At 37.2% G+C, this 17985-nt stretch overlaps 1 protein-coding gene across 1 annotated transcript in view; it reads left to right on the top strand.

The window, feature by feature from the left end:
• Positions 1 to 12093, top strand: part of arsa (arylsulfatase A) — a 28215-nt gene extending 16122 nt beyond the window's left edge. The window contains exons 3-8 of the mRNA XM_039761512.1: positions 3654 to 3872; positions 4347 to 4516; positions 6018 to 6142; positions 7562 to 7689; positions 10512 to 10614; positions 11393 to 12093. Coding sequence (XP_039617446.1) covers positions 3654 to 3872; positions 4347 to 4516; positions 6018 to 6142; positions 7562 to 7689; positions 10512 to 10614; positions 11393 to 11700 — 1053 coding nt within the window. The 3' untranslated portion in view covers positions 11701 to 12093. The remainder of the gene's footprint in view (positions 1 to 3653; positions 3873 to 4346; positions 4517 to 6017; positions 6143 to 7561; positions 7690 to 10511; positions 10615 to 11392) is intronic.
• Positions 12094 to 17985: the final 5892 nt, after the last annotated feature.

Raw genomic sequence — 17985 nt, 5'->3', positions numbered from 1 at the left:
TGGACTTGGATTTTGTTTTAATGTACTTTTTTGCTTTCTTCTCCATAGTCAATATGTCATTTAGTTACCGTGGAAGGTGTTTTCTTTGCAGTTTTCATTTATTACATTCATTATTGAGTTTTGTACAGGACAATAAATACAGTATATGTAACTGTGTTGGCACCCACAATGATTTGATCTCCAGAATAGTACAAACTGATTTGGGATGAAAAGCTTGGTGTACTCTTTCATTTGACACAGATTTGTTGACGGTACATACTGTACATGGTTAATGTTTAGCTAAGAGCCATGTTTGCATAGTTTGGTTCATTATATCCATCCTATGCATTTCTATTGGAGATCAATAATTATTTCTACAAAAGATCAATAATTATTATGAAAGCAACCAGAACTATTAGTAGAAATGTAGCTTTTTTAACATCAGTGAAAATATGAATTTATTACAATAATGAAAAAGAAAAATGTAAATGTATGTTACCATACAGCAAACAATCATTAACACAATACTATACAACTCTCACAAAAACTAAAAAAATCTTACTACAGTATGACTAAAAGGAAATTGTAAGCATCTAAGAAACTTTTATTATAGCTCTTAAGAGTTATTCTAGTCCATTTTCTTCAATTTCTGGAATTTTCCAGGTCAGAAAGATAGTGAATTGTCCAAATCATATTCCACTCAGAATGTCCCACAAATTACTTTAGTAAATTAATCTTTTATACAGTATACCATGAAATGTAGTATGATTATGTAGTTAGTTATACGGCTATCAATGAAGCCCTTTTCTCTCAAGGAGAAAACAGTAACATTTAGTTAAACTGAAACACTAAAGTTTCAGTCAGTAATATTATACTACACCAGTAAATTTAGTCTTTAGTTGAAGTTTTTAATGCTTGTAACAGGATTAAACTTCCCTGGTCAGTTTATATGTAGAGTAAACTCTTCGTTTCTTCTTTCTACCCAAATTGTCATTTCTTAATCAGACCAGTGCATGTCTGTGAATGTTGTCTGCAATAATGTGTTGCCATGTCTGGAGTCAGTTTCAGCTGGGATAAACTCCGACTTCCTGGGACCATAAATTGGATTAAGGAGGTTTGAAAATGTTAGGTTATGTCTACCACTTTCTCATTTCTGAAACCAAGAGAATTACTATAGACTGAATTTGAGCATGTGCAATAGGAAGAATTGCATGTCACACTTCAAATTAAAATTTATTATGCTCAAGAGATATTTATATCACAAGTTATATACATTACATAGTAGTAACAACTTATCCTGCGATGTGGATATGGTAATAATAAAAGTGTTTTCTTTCGAATGTGCATATTGTGTAAACAAGAAGGTAAATTTTGGTTGCAAGGTGATTCTGTAGTTATGTACATATGAACACCAAAAAAATCTGTTATTTCCAAAAGTGTGAAGAGAGTGTATACATAAGAAAAATATGACCTTTCTTTATGCTAACCAGTGTGCAGGTGTATCCTCCTTCCTGAGCGTATCTGCCACAATTAATGAATTTACCTACTGTACATTTTTTGTTTGACAGAATAGCGAATTGCCTCATCCTGAAGGCAGTAAATTTTATAAAGGTGCCCCCTTTCATTTCTTTCACCTTCATTTGCATTTTAATTATCAAGCTTCCCAAATCCTTTAATACTGAAACCTTGTCTGTATAAACATTTGTGTTGTGCTCTAACGGCGTCATGTACCTGGCTGGTGTTGATGTTGGAATTGTGGACGAAAAAGAAAAATGAGTCCTAGGTTTTCATTTCTAAGGTGCTCAAGTAGAGTTCTTACTACTGGCCTGTCAAATTTAGTCACAACAGCAGCTCAGCTATAGGATTGCCCAGTGCTGCGTGTATAGTGTACTAGGGTCTCATTTATCAAACTACAGAATGTGTGGATTTGAGCATGAAAATATGATTACTCCAAAAAATAAACGTCAGATTTATAAAACCTAGCATACACATATTCCGATGCAATTTACATTTATAAAACACAATCATCTTGTAAATGTGCATGCATGAATGTGTTTTTAACTCCACCCGGTTGCCAACTTGAAACAACCATACAAGGACTATGCTAATCAACCCTGTACATATGCAATCATGATGCTGCAGACCTTCACTGGCTGGTTGAGCAGCCTGCCTTCTGATGCATTGTGCTTCTTTTTGTAGTTGAGTGCAGCATTCTAGCAACTCTCTTCTGTGCCAAGGGTGTCGGAAAGGCGCCAGTGTCTGAGCTGGCACACATTTTCCCCTGGAACATGTAACGGCAATATCGCCATTATAGTATAGGCCATATGAAAAACTGAGGGTTCAGCCAATTATCTTACCAGCAAGCCAGCCAAAACATATATCACCATCAGCAAGTCATCTGACAAAGCTACTTTGCCTTGAAATAAACAAATCATGGATTAACCCAGGCCACTGAGCTGTGATGTTTGTCAGTCTCATCTTGGCATCACAGATGACTTGGACATTAACAGAATGCAACTGCATATTGTTAACGAAAGCAGCTTCATTCTCACTAGGTGCTCTTATTGCAGTATCGGTGGTAAAGTGCTTCAATTGCATTAGGAAATCCAGACACTGCTGCTTTAATAGGTGGGTGTTTTATCTATATACTCCACACCAAATGAAAACTGAATATAGCTCCTTGTTGTTTGGTTAATGTCACGATGGAGTGAATCTTGGCTGATATACTGTTGACCAGTTCCATGAGAGGTAAAAACTGATACGCAATATTAACTGACAGAAACCCTAAAAAGTTCTTCAGTGCAAAAACACAGCATTGGCCTGCTTAAAAGTTAACTCATTCTGTACATCATAATTATGACTTTTGATGTGTAGTATGTTTGGCATGTCTATGCACATTATAATAATGGCTCAGTAATATGATTTATTTTGCAAAAAAGTCATAATTTAGATGGTTTGGCTACATTTCCCTACTTTTATCAAGGGTGTCATCATTTCACTGTTTCTCCGAAATGTGGTTCAGTGTTGCTGTAAGTATATGTAGAGAAAAGCCAAGCAAATCTAAATTTTATTTTATAAATCCTTAATTGGCAAGCTGCATTTCAAGGCTTTTATTGTGTGTACACGAGTTTTATAAATCTGACCCCTGGATCGGTTCTGTGGCAACTGAACTGTTAGGCCCATCATCTACATTACCTTTTAGCAACCCATTTTATGTCAGTGTTTTTGGCTTTGATGATTCTTTACAAGTTTATTGCTTTGAGGTCATACTGTGCTCTTTGCTTTAGGAAACATTGCCCTAAAATAGAGGAAGAGGAGAACTCTCTTAATTGCCAATGCTTGTTAAATGAACATGTTGAAGATAACGTAATATATTTCAAAGCCTACGATTGTTAATTGGTCTGTGGCCTTTAATTTAAAAACAAACTGGTTATTTATACTTATGTGTGTTGTAGATACCACTGTCTTTTACATTTAGAATAATTAAGAATGATACATATTTTGCTTTACCCATTCTTTATATGATAATCACCAATATATGTGATTTTCATGATTAATCTTTTCTTATTTCTTTCTATATCTCAACAAGCTGTATATATGAAATTATATAATATATAATTTCACATCTGTTCCTAATTAATTAAGGACCATTTTGCTTTTTTATTTCCTTTAAGGGTCCCTGCCAGAATCTGACCTGTTTTCCTCCAGACATCAAGTGCTATGGAATGTGTGACCAGGGCATAGTCCCACTACCCTTGCTATTAGATGACAAGATAATACAACAGCCTGTTTACTTTCCTGAACTTGTGCCTCAGTACAACAAGTTTGCATCTGACTTTATCACCCTCTCTGCAAAGCATGATCAACCCTTCTTTCTGTACTATGCATCAGATGTATGTATTTAAGTCCTTTTTGCCACTGTGTAGTGTATCTTTTAATACTTTTTTTCTACCATTTATATTATAAGCAATTTCACTGATTGGTAATGCTGTGATGCCCTCCCCCCAATCATTTTTCTATCAACCATTAATATTTAATGTAATTTTACACCAAATTAGGAGTTGTTGTATTACATAACTCCAACAGCCAACATTTTCTACTTCTGTCTATTTCTATTACAATTTTGCCATTTTAGGAAAGTATGAAATCTGCATAAGCCTATTTAAGTAAATTACAGCCTTTTCTTTTTTGCTTTAATCAATTTTTTTCAACGCTGTTTCCAGTATACAGTATAAGGGAAGATGGTCATCACTGCAATTCTGCTATTCTGTAATAAAATGACAGAATAAAATTACCATTTCTACTTATTGAAGCAACTGGTAAATGTCAGATTATTAAATTCTTTTCTCCTGCAATTTTCTTCCCAGCACACCCACTACCCTCAATTTGCAAGCATTAAAACAACTGGGAAGTCATTAAGGGGACCATTTGGTGATGCACTAATGGAATTTGACAATTCTGTAGGGATCATTATGAAAACGCTGAAAGATAATAACATTCTTAACAACACATTTGTTTTCTTCACCAGTGATAATGGGTAATGTATTTTTTATTTGTATATCTACATTCGTATTCTGATCAACTTATGCAATTCATGTTTATAAGGACTTGGAATCTATTGATAGGAACCCTTTCAGGACAAAATGCCAGTAAAAAAAAATGGCATGCATAAACACAAAAAATACTGAAAAAATATACAGACCCTCTTTGTCAATTCAGCCAATTGATGTTTTTTGTTATTTAGTTTCAGAAGGTCAGTACAAAGCATTACTATATCTACACATCACTTACTTGAACTCTGTCCATCTTAGCTTTTAATATTTGTTATAGGGGTGTTGGTGGTCAGGGGGGTTAAAGATCAGAAAGGGTGGGATAGAAGTGCAGTACAGCACTGAGCAATAGGGCAGTATAGTTGTTAACACATAAAGGCAATTTGGGATGACCATAACTGCAAGCTGGGAAATGATTAGAATCACCTATGCAAAGAAGACAATATGGAAGTATGGGCAGAAGAATGCAGTGTTTCCCCACAATAACAGTAGTTGGCAGGCACACTTGACCCTTAACCAATCAATAGAGAGTAGCACACATGCTTATGAACAATGGAAGCTGGGACCATGTTGTCATTGTAAAAGATGTTGCTGGCAGGAGTAGAGATCATATCGTAAAAAGAGTTATTTTTATTATATACTATTTTTATTTGTTGAGACTTATATAATGTGGCTTTGGGGATGGTCTGAGGGACAATACTCATAGTGTCCTGTCCATTTACATTGGGCAAGAGCAGATTTTATGGGGTGTTGAAATGTACAGCTTTATAAAGTATAAGGTCAGTTTTGAAATGAAATAAGTAATCCGTGTGAAACAGTGGTTTAATGCACATAGATAATTAAGGTACACTACAACTAAAACCTTGTAAAAGAAGTACTGTTAACTGTGTCAGCCTTTGACATTATTGCATCTGCCGGTAAGATTTCCTCACAATCATATGTGCTGACAGTGATGTCTCAATATCATTGTCTATTGTTAAATGAGCAGAAGTAGTTTATTGCAAAGGTGTACTGTTAAACAGAAAAATGTGTTCATTGTACAATATTGTTCATTATGTAATACATTTTGGGAACATCAAATTAAAACTGATAAACTAAAACAAAAGAATTGAATGATGAATAGTTCCTTTTTGCTTTTATTCACTACGGTTATTTTTCTTTAGCAGGAGTACTCACAACTACCTTTGTTTAATAAAAAAAATAAAGTTTCCTATATGCTAGCAAATAATTGACAAATGTATTAAAGAGAAAATAGCATTATAATTTATCTTCACTCATTTCATTCTCAAACAAACTCCATGAAATTCATGGTCCCTGTGAGCCAGAGCCTATCCAAAGCAGAAAATAGCAGGGAGACAGTCCAGCGAGTCCACCATCGACAACACACACAAACACTCCCACACTAGGGCAAGTGTAGAGTTCTGTTTGTTCTCATTGTTTAACATTTGTCTTGTTTGTCCTTCTTTATTATTTTTCTTTATCTCAAAGGCCTGAACTAATGCGCATGTCTCGTGGTGGAAATGCTGGGCTCCTGAAGTGTGGAAAAGGAACAACATATGAAGGAGGAATGAGAGAACCAGCTATCGCCTACTGGCCAGGAAAAATCCAACCAGGTGTAACAATTTAACAGTGTTACTTGCTAGCATTAAACTTACAGCCACTTGGCTTTTGTTGTATGAAATATATTTTACCCTACATATCTCAACATTCTGTATCTGTTTGGTCAAAGGTATATTTTATGAACACTTAAAAACCTACAGCTCTTTTGAAAAGAAAAAAAAATCAAATGAATCAAGTAATAATCTTATTGAAACCAAGATGTCTTTACTTATTAGTATATTTAATGTCACTTAAATAAAATACTATTTTCATTTTTTTTTCCCTAAACCAAGTGTTCCTTCAGAAATGTAGAATCACCTGTGACTGATGTTCATTTATTCATTTTCTGAACCCACTTAACCAATAGCACTTAAATCTTCCAGGTAGGGACCACTCATGGACACCCCGACACATATAGAGCTGGTTTAGAGCAGCCAGTTATCATAGCATATGTTGTTGTAATATTTGAAAGTTCTCAAGAACATTTTCAAACCTTTAAAATGCTTTGTAGACAATGAGAGGGCTAAGATTCAAACCTAAAAACAATGAGGAAGCAGCACTGACTAATGCAACACCATGACTGCAGTAGCTGAATTAACTGACTCCAAAAACAGTTCACTTCGACATAAGTGCTTCTTTTCTAATCTTATTTAATATTAATAATCATGGGTCACAGACCTTTCATGTTATTTTTTATATGCATTTTGTCAAACTGTATTATATTGGAGGTTAGACTGATACGGTTGTAGGAGTCATTTGTTCTAATTAATCATTGAATTACAATGAATATGCTAATGAAATTATGGTAATAGTGGTTATTATAATTAGCATGACAGTGTATTTGGCAGACATTTTTATCTAAGGCAGCTTAAAATATCCGGGTATGTTACAGTTGTGTATGTTTTACAGCAGAGGGGTAATGTATGATTTCCTTAGGGTCTTACAGTGATATGGGGTGGGAAGTGAACAAGCAAAACCTTGTCCTGCATTCTCAATTGAACATGTGATTCTCCAGGATAAATTGATCAATGACAGTTGGAGTTTGTGCTCTAACACTTCACAAAGTTGTAGTATTCTATAACTGAGTGAAAACATCCACACTAAATTACTGTAATCTGCTTGAAGCGCAAAAAGATCTGATTTGTGAGAAATGTGGTGGTTATATCATTTTAGTGTTAATGTGATATGCAAGTCATGAGGTGGAGCCAGTGCCGACTCCACCATTAAGACAAATTAGGCATTCGTCTAGGGCACAGATCTTAAAGTGGGGAGAAATCCAGCCTCACAAGTTAGCTACCAAATAGTCAACTGTCTCACTGATACTCTTGCACTAGGGTGCAAGAAAACATCTCACCAACACTGGATGAAGAAAGTAGCCAGTGATATGAATTGACATCTAATACATTATCTGTTGCTTTTGTTCATTTTGAAAGGTGTCACACATGAGCTGGCAAGTACTTTAGATCTGCTGCCTACTATCGCAGCACTTGTTAAAACAAAGCTTCCCAAAGTACAGCTGGATGGATATGATATGGGAGATATCCTGTTCAGACAAAGCATGGTAAGTACTTCATGAATAATCTGGTTGTTTCAAGATGTTCACAATATTGTTTTCTTTTAGATATTGTTCAATGGAATAAACTGTTTTTATTTGAAAATATATATGTATAGAAAAATAATGAAGGGCAGAAAATAGGATGTATACAATAAACTAATTTAGTACAAAACCGTGTTTGCACTTCAGACTGGGTGACCTTTTCTCCTCAACAACTACTTTCTAAACTATGAGTATAGAGATACATGAAAGAAAAGTTTCTGATCATTTAGTAAAATGAATACAGCAAATGTAATAAAAAAAAAACTTTAGAGAAAAGAGACATATTTGAGACTTATTATGCAACATTTTCTTAATTAGAATCCAATGATAAAGTTCAAATTAACAGTCTCCTAGGTAGGCCTGACTTACTAGTATTCCAAGAGCAAGTTTAAAACTACACTGGATCAACCATTGACACGATCTAAATTTGTTGCTGCTATCACATCTATGTAGACTTATAGTCTGTAGTCTGCTCCAAACTGATACCTGGCCAAGTCTGATAAAAATTTGTGTCATGCTAATAGATGCTGCAAGAAGCTTCAAGAAGTTAGATTCTACTAATTTAAGCCTTAATTTGATGTGGCATAGAGGTTATATGGGAAAGGCAGTCAACCCTGTATTTCTGTTAAACGTTCAGTAGTTCAGGTCCAATGCTTATTAAGCATGTGGCATGGACTCACTGGCCTTGCACCTCTATTTCTGTGTTAAAGCATTCAACACCCTGGATGTGGCTCCTGTAATGTTCCTGTGAATTACTCAGCAGCAGGCAAGCTTCCCTCCCCGCTAATCTTAATTTTGTCCATTTCATTGCCTGAAGACAGATTCACTTTGTAATCACTGCTTGTATTACTGTCAAGAGCGTGCAGCATTGGAGCTGATGAAAACGTTTCTTACGAGACGCCATTATTAGGCTAGGAGAAGACATGTCTCTCTCGGGCCTGTCACTTATGCAAGACATGTCTATATCATTTGCAGAGCAACGCTTGGCACTAATGCTGTTGGCACTTGTAATCCTCAGGTGTAACTCTTAAGTGAGATTCGTCTGTATAGTTGGCCAAGTGGCGCTCGGGGCTAATGCTTTTATTACTGTTTTTACAGTCTGAATGACACTTGGGTGTAACGCTAAGGAGGTTTAAAGAGGCATACCTGCCAAAGTTGCAAAAGAGTTTCAATTTGTGAGGTCACAGTAAGCGATCATTTTCTGAATAGTGAGCTACCTAAAAGAGTGATGTAAATAATGAGAAGCCTTGGGCACTCGTTGTCTGTGAGTACCTCATTGGCACAGTACTGCAAATATGCCTGTGCTTTTCCCATTCACACTAGTGCATAACATGCTGATCTAGCTGCCTTTCTTCTAGCTAGAGGACACTCCTAATAAACTAGTCGGTCACCTCCAGCTGTAAATGAATGCCTAACAGCTTTGTTATGAGGCAAGCAAGATTGTTATCTATTTTGACATTGTGTCTAGCCAATTGGTGATGGGCGATATCGATCATCAGCTCAGCCCTTCTCTACACCCAAAAAACCCTAATTTTAGGCCATTTTTGTACCATATTTTGTGCAGGAAATTACACCTCTATGCTAAAGAATAAACCAAAAGGTGTCTTCCAGAAAGATGATCAGAAGTTGTGTATGTCACAACAAATGAACCCAGGGTTTCACCATGTAATGGAATAAGAGGGGTCAATGTTCTTTTCACAAAAATTTTAAAAAATGGGCACTATAACAACATACTATTTTAAGGTTGCTGATCACGAATGTGGTTGTATCTTTAATAACTTGATTCTTTACTGGTAGTGCTAGCCCTTTAGGAGCCACTCCTAGAAAGTTAAAAATAACCAATTTCAAGCTGAAACATGTGTATTATCGTTTTAGACAATTTCAAGATCAGTGATTACAGATGGATAGAGAGATAAATTATACTTCATTTGTACCCAAGGAGAAAGTTAAATTTTATACAAGCTCTAAAAGTAAATGTGATGTTATCCCTTTCTAGGGATCTAACCATCTACGGACTTGTTTCAGGGGGTGAAAAATGAAAGTGGAACATGACGCAAAACTAGAAAGAACTACTATGAGAATGGTCAGAGGAAGTGTGGATTGTTATGAAGTAAGAGGAAGAAAAATACCTACTTAAGGGAAAGATTTGGTATATATTTGCAAAAGGAAGAGGGTGATTGGATGAAGAGGTGCACCAAGATTGAAGTGGAAAGGATGAGGTTAAGTGGGAAGCCAAAAGTGTCAGATGATGGAGAGTTGAGTAGAAAGATTTGGGAGTAACTGACTAACCTGGGTAAACCTGTAAAATGGCCATAAACTGGTGATAATGATGAAAACCCAGTGGTGTTAATGGGCAGCATGTTGCATATGAACTTGATAATTAATTAATGGTAAACATTACCAAACTGACAGAGCTGGACCTTTCATTTTAGGTGAAAACAAGGTTAAGGTGTAATTACGGGAACTAAGATTGGTAAACACTATTGTACACTTCGTTTTACTTTATATTTGATAGCCTCGAAAGTTAGGAACATTTATTGACTGGCTATTTTTTCTACAAATACTGAAGATTATTGTTCCTATGAATGTGCAACTATATTTGAGTGAATTCCCAGGTTCCCTTCATAAAACATTAAAACAAAGGTGAGCTATTTAGTTAATCTCGTTTAGTTATTTTGTCTCTCATTAATGAATTCTGCATAGCATTTAAAACTCTAGTGTCTATGAAAGCATTTTCAATTTGCTTACTGTATTCACTATACACATGTATACTGTTCTGTGCACAGGGCAAAAGAAAAACCATGTTCTATTATCCGGTTGACCCTAGTGAGAAGCTTAGTGTCTTTGCAGTACGCTATGGAAAGTACAAGGCACATTACTTTACAAGAGGTAAGCAAACAGTCCAAGATAAGCACATCAATGTTTCAGAGTCTTTTGCAGCCATTTATCCAGACATATTAAATTAAGTCTTGGTGTTCATAGCCCAAATTCTGCATTATCAGAGTTCGAGGACCAAGGAGGGGTTCCACTAGGCATCTGAATCAAGCACTCTTTGGGTTACCAAAATGGCACCCTTCACCATTCATAGTAGGATTGAGGTGGGAGAAGTTAATTGCAGAGTGGCTCTATAGACAGATGCCTATTTTGACTAATATATTGACTTTCTCTAGACTGTAATCATAAAATAAAATGTAGTATTATTATTATTATATAGATTCAGGCTTGAGTCACTGCCTTACAATTCTGACCACCCGAAATTCCTGTGTTTATGTTATGTTCAGTTTCCAAGATGTCCCTGTTTTTCAGAGATGTTGGGTTCCATTCACATCCCAAAGAAGTGTCCTTTAAGTTCAGCATTCACCCATTTTTCTTATACATACCTAATGTTACTCCCTGAAAGGTCTGATTGAGCTCAAGCCCACCCTAAAAGCTTTGGGTGTAAGACAGGAACCAACCTCGGAAGAGGTGCCAGGCTATAATCCTATGAATGACGTACACACACAATCATACCAAGTCAATTTAGAATCACAACTGTAATTTTAAAGTGAGGTGAATGATAGTATGGTTGTTGGAGGAGTCTTTTCATTAACTGTACCCTTCTGTATTTATCATTTATCAGAGGATTTTAAAATACGAAGAACTTGTTTTGAATTTTTTATGTTTTCAGGTGCTGCACATAGTGACACAACTCCAGACCATGACTGTCACCTTAGTGCTTTTTTGAAAGCTCATGATCCACCCTTGCTTTTTGACTTGGAGTCTGATCCATCTGAGAACTACAACCTTGTCAACAATGATTCCATGGCCAAACTTAAGCCTGTCCTAGACATGATCCAACAGGTGAAAGTAGAATTTGAGAAGTCAATGGTGTTTGGTGAAAGCCAAATTGGAAAAGGGATAGACCCAGAATTGGAACCATGTTGTGACCCAGCATGCACTCCAAAGCCTACATGCTGTCAGTGCTCTCCTTTGTAAAGAATGTATAAGTGAGTAAGCTAGAACTCACAAAAGCATTCTGTCAAAGGAATCATTTCAAGAAATGGCTTTAAATGTATCTAATAATAAGAAACACACCATGTGGGTTTCCTTACATTCAGTCCTGGAGGGCTACTGTGGCTGCAGGTTTTCATTCTAACCATTTTCTTATTTAGTGACCAGGTTTTGCTGCTAATTGACTATTTTGCCTTAATTTACATTGAGTTGCTATTTAAGTCGTGGACCCTTTGTTCCAAATACTAAATGTAACAGCCAAATACAATGAGTTACAAACGAGCCAACACTTAACTAGCTAATCTGTGTCCATCATACACAGTATTTAAAAAAAAAAAAAGAATGGAGAAGGTCTCAGTAATGTTGTCCACTCACTTTCACAAAATATTTTGACCGTGTTCTTAGAATAAAGAAAATCAACAGTTTTGCAAATGTCTACTGTGGCAGAATACAAACGTCAACAAACCATTAAATTAAATAATGGGTTTAATTAACAACAAGAATCCGTTTCTAATTAGGAAACTTGTTGGAGTGAAATTGGTTGGAATTTAAGGCCCAGACTTAGTTGGTCATCTATTGGCTCACTTCACATCTTGTTATGTTCAACCTGTGTCACGTATTATTTGTTTTGGCAACCCAAAACATTTGTTTTGTTTTTGGTTGCTAATTCCCTCAGTTGTGTTCTTGTAATTTTAGTGGAGAATGTTATACATCACGCAAAATAGGGGCATAATAGAATTCCTTTGTATTTTCTCTTGGACTCTTTATCATTCTCTATCATTATTATCTCTCTTATCTTTTACTCTTTATTTAATTTTCAACAACACGCTCTACTTTCATTGATCTGTATTCTAATTACACTTATTCTACTCCAGATTATGGGGAGACATAGCTTATCTCCAGAAACCTGAGAACAAGGTAGGAGACAACGTGGAATACAGATTCACACACAAAGCCATATTCTCACTCATACGGGTACAGTTTAGATTTTCCTCTGAACTTAAAAGAATGCGTTTGGATTGGATGTTGAATCAAACTCCCCAAGTAGACCCACCAAGTAGAATTACAGTTCAAGCACTGTAGGACATTGCTGTGTTATTATACTGAAAGTTCTTTGCCTGTGAGAAGATTCTTTATACAAGGTATATCAAATTAGTAAACTTAATGCAGCAGCAAAGCAAAACTTGTAAGAACTTGATTTTCAGACTTCCAAACATCACATTTCCTTTTTTTTTCTTGTTAAGATTTTTAGAATGTTACGAAAAAATTCTTTGAGTTTGAGTACTTTTAAATAAAACTATCAAAGAGAATAAAATTTTGCAGAATGTTGCAGATTTGTTATTTAATCAATTACAGAATTGATCAAGGGTGTGATTGTTTTTGTAAATCACTGTATGTTACTGATAATTTAATATTTATTAATGTGCATAAATATCTGTAATATTTCTAATTTCTCTTTTAACATCTTGAATTCATGAAGTATACTGTCAGATCTTTAGAACCCTGCTACAACACATTAAATATTGTAAAGACCTGAGATGTTGCAGTAATGTTAGCATTGAGTTTTGTGTGAAATTTCTTTTTATAAAAGTAATGACACAAAGATTGTGCTGTTTTTATTCATGTGCAGTTTTAAAGATAATAATGAGACAATTTCATATACTTTATATTTGTTGTTTTATTTTGCTGCATTTAATCACAGATGGGTACTTCCATTCAGTCAGTAAAAACATACAACTTTTTAATGTAAATTCTATTCAAATGCCAATCACTGTCATTTAGAGTGTACAGTTGTGCTTGAAAGTTTGTGAACCCTTAAGAATTTTCTATATTTCTTCATAAATATGACCTAAAACATCATCAGATTTTCACTCAAGTCCTAAAAGTAGGTAAAGAGAAACCAGTTAAACAAATAAGACAAAAAATATTATTACTTTATTTATTAAGGAAAATGATCGAATATTACATATTTGTGAGTGGCAAAAGTATGTGAACCTTTGCTTTCAGTATCTGGTGTGACACCCCCTTTGCAGCAATAACTGCAACTAAACGTATCCAGTAACATTTGATCATTCCTGCACACCGGCTTGGAGGAATTTTAGCCCATTCCTCTGTACAGAACAGCTTCAACTCTGGGATGTTGGTGGGTTTCCTCACATGAACTGCTTGCTTCAGGTCCTTCCACAACATTTCAATTGGATTAAGGTCAGGACTTTGACTTGGCCATTCCAAAACATTAACTTTATTCTTCTTTAACTATTCTTTGGTAGAACGACTTGTGTGCTTAGGGTCGTTGTCTTGCTGCATGACCCACCTTCTCTTGAGATTCAGTTCATGGACTGATGTTCTGACATTTTCTTTTAGAATTCTCTGATATAATTCAGAATTCATTGTTCCATGAATGAAGGCAAGCCATACTGGCCCAAATGCAGCAAAACAGGCCCAAACCATGATACTACCACCACCATGTTTCACAGATGGGATAAGGTTCTTATGCTGGGATGCAGTGTTTTCCTTTCTCCAAACATAACGCTTTTCATTTAAACCAAAAAGTTCTATTTTTGTCTCATCCCATCCACAAAACATTCTTCCAGTAGCCATCTGGTTTGCCCACGTGATCTTTAGCAAACTGCAGATGAGCAGCAATGTTTTTTTTTGGAGAGCAGTGGCTTTCTCCTTGCAACCCTGCCATGCACACCACTGTTGTTCAGTGTTCTCCTGATGGTGGACTCATGAACATTAGCCAATGTGAGAGAGGCCTTCAGTTGCTTAGAAATTACACTGGGGTCCTTTGTGACCTTGCCGACTATTACACGCCTTGCTCTTGGAGTAATCTTTGTTGGTCGACCACTCCTGGGGAGGGTAACAATGGTCTTGAATTTCCTCCATTTGTACACAATCTGTCTGACTGTGGATTGGTGGAGTCCAAAGTCTTTAGAGATGGTTTTGTAACCTTTTCCAGCCTGATGAGCATCAACAACTCATTTTCTGAGGTCCTCGGAAATCTCCTTTGTTTGTGCCATGATACACTTCCACAAACGTGTTGTGAAGAGCAGACTTTGATAGATCCCTGTCCTTTAAATAACACAGGGTGCCCACTCACACCTGATTGTCATCTCATTGATTGAAAACACCTGACTCGAATTTCACCTTCAAACTAACTGCTACTCCTAGAGGTTCACATACTTTTGTCACTCACAAATATGTAATATTCGATAATTTTCCTCAATAAATAAATGACCAAGTATAATATTTTTGTCTCATTTGTTTAGCTGTTTTCTCTTTATAGACTTTTAGGACTTGAGTGAAAATCTGATGTTTTAGGTCATATTTATGCAGAAATATAGAAAATTCTAAAGGGTTCACAAACTTTCAAGCACCACTGTAAGCATTTTTATGTACTGTGGTGGATTGCCGGCATGTTACTCCGGCCCTCACCCCCAGGCCGCCAGGAGGAGCCCTCTTGACAGCATGATCATGCCCCGAGTTCCAGTAGGGCATCATGGACTTTGTAGTGTTTTTACACAGCCCTGCTGGATACCTTGGGGGCCACTAGGCGTCGCTGTAGGAGGGCTCATAGGCTCGCATGTGCCCTACAACCCGGGAGTACGTAATAGTCATGTGACCGGAAGAAACAACGTGCTCCCGGGGTGAAGAAAAGGACTGTTTGCCCTGACCCGGAAGGAATAAGGAATTGTGGACTGATTGGACAGGAACACCTCCGGGTCAGGGTGTATAAAAGGATTGTGGGTAGGCCCAGACAGTGAGCTGAGCTGGGAGGTAGGAGGGCGAAGTGTCTGGGCGAGGAGGAAAGAGTATTGGTTGGTTTTGTGATTTATGAGTGTAGAGTGGAGGGTGCTTTGTGCACTGTATAATAATAAAAGTAATAATTATTATACTTTCACCTGGTGTTCAGAGTGGTACCTGAGGGTGTTAGAGGTGGACCACGCTTCTATCTGCTACAGTAGTAACAGTTAACAGTGCAGTTTCTCAAACACCTTCAGCATACCACTTCCTATTACAAGACTGTTTTAACAATACAGTATGGTGGATGTCTTTGATTAAAGAATAATAATAAACTTATTTTTAAATATAATAGAAGCATATATCATCTATTTTATTTGATTTTGCATTTTTTTTATTGTTGTGCCTTTTAACAAGATGTGTTCAACATAGGAATGTTTAGTATGTTTATTTTGACAATTTGAAGACTGGACCAGTAAGCTTTAAAGCTTCATCACTATAGCTTCTAAAAATTATTTTGTTCTGACAAAAAAAATTTGGTTAACTGAAATGAAAGCTAATTGTGAAATATTTGATAGATAGATGGATCTTTATTGTCATTGTCACTTTTACAAAGGAACAACGAAGTTGATGGTGCAGTCAACTCAGTGTGAGTCATAAGAGTTAAAAAGACAAGTAGAGAGAAAATAATAACAAACTGAATAAAATGAAAGTACTTTACAAAATATACAAATTGCACTTGTTATATATACAAATAGCACTGGTTGACTTAAGGTCTATATTGCACTTTGGGAGAATGACATGGAGCAGTTTTATTCTGAGTTCAGAGCCATGATTGCTTTTGGATAAAAGCTATTTTTAAGGCAGTTCGTCCTTTATGGTTTTCATTGCTCTGTATCTCTTGCCCGATGGCAAAAGCTGGAAGAGGCAATGACTGGGATGTGATGAATCCTGTGAAATGTCTATTGCTTTTTTGCGGCATCGGGAGGTGTAGATTTGTTCCAGAGTTGGGAGGGTACAACCAATTGTTCTCTCCGCTGTCCTGACGACCCTGTGGAGCTCTTTCCTTTCTGAGGAAGTGCAGCTGCCGTACCACACACACACAAGTCCGTACATAAGCACACTTTCGATGGAACAGTGATAAAAGGCAAGGAGCAGATTTTTGGGGAGATGGTTCTTTCTGAGGATTCTCAGAAAATACAGCCTCTGCTGTGTCTTCTTCAGTAGCTTCTTGGTGTTGGTGCTCCAGGTCACGTCATCCTTCAACTCAATGCCCAGAAACCTGAACACCAGGACCCTCTCCACACAGGCCCACCAATAATGAGTGGCTGGATGTCAGTTTTGTTTTTTCTAAAGTCAATAACAAGCTCCTTCGTTTTTGTGGTGTTGAGGAGCAGGTTATTGACTCTGCCCAACTCTGACAGCTGCTCAACCTCGTCCCTGTATGCCAGCTCACCCTCCTTGCCCGAGATGAGCCCAACCACCGTTGTGTCATCCATGAACTTTATGATCTTGTTGCTATGGTGAGCGGGAACACAGTCATATGTGTAGAGGGTTTAGAGGAGCAGGCTGAGCACACAACCCTGCGGCGTCCCGGTGTTGAGGCTAACAGCAGTGGAGGTGTGGGAACCCAGCCTGACCCTCTGGGAACGACCAGACAAGAAGTCCAGTATCCAACTGCAGGTGACTGATGGATGTCCCAGATCTGCCAATTTGGACACCAGTAGTTGTGGGAGGATGGTGTTAAACGCTGAGCTGAAGTCCACAAAGAGCAGTCTGGCGTAACTCCCCTGCTGCTCCAGGTGGGTCAGGGCAGCATGAAGGGTTGTGGCCACAGCGTCCTCCGTGGATCTCTTTGATTTGTAAGCAAATTGAAATGGGTCCAGGTCTGCTGGCAGGCAGGTGATGATATGACTCTGCACCAGTTTCTCAAAGAACTTCATGATGACAGATGTGAGTGCCACTGGGCTGAAATCATTCAGACTGTTCCTGATGGATTTTTTTCGGCAGCGGAACAATGATGGAGGATTTGAGGCAGGATGGGACAGGAATTGGTTGAAAATCCTAGTGAAGATTCTGGCCTGTTGATCCGCACAGCCTTTCAGCACCAGTCCAGCCACACCGTCGGGTCCTGCAGCCTTCCTCGTCACCTGCCTCACCTCACACTCTTCCACCGTGAGTATGTTGCTGTTGTGAACAGGCGGCTGTGATGGAGCTGTTGTTGGTGTTGCCTTAAAGCGATTGTCACAACTTGGGGTTTTGATCAGTTTGACTGGGAATGTTCAATTGTACATCAAACACTCTTCTGCCCCAAAAAGAAAGAAAGTTATAAACCTTTATGACATTAAAATGAAATGTCAACAGTTTGTAAGTATTTGTGGAAAATTTGAACCTTACTGTAAGACCTCCATTACAGGGGAGTATTTATCCTTGATAATTAACTGAGGACAGCCGATTCCCCCATTTACTCCACAGGTGGAGACCGTCAATAAATTGGGTGAGTTTGTCAAATAAATGATGCATTTT

The sequence above is a fragment of the Polypterus senegalus genome, chromosome 8, assembly GCF_016835505.1.
Source record: "Polypterus senegalus isolate Bchr_013 chromosome 8, ASM1683550v1, whole genome shotgun sequence".
NCBI classification, from domain to species: Eukaryota; Metazoa; Chordata; class Cladistia; order Polypteriformes; family Polypteridae; genus Polypterus; species Polypterus senegalus.
The sequence above is the reverse complement of the archived record's forward strand: the minus strand, read 5'-3'. Positions and strand labels throughout refer to the sequence as shown.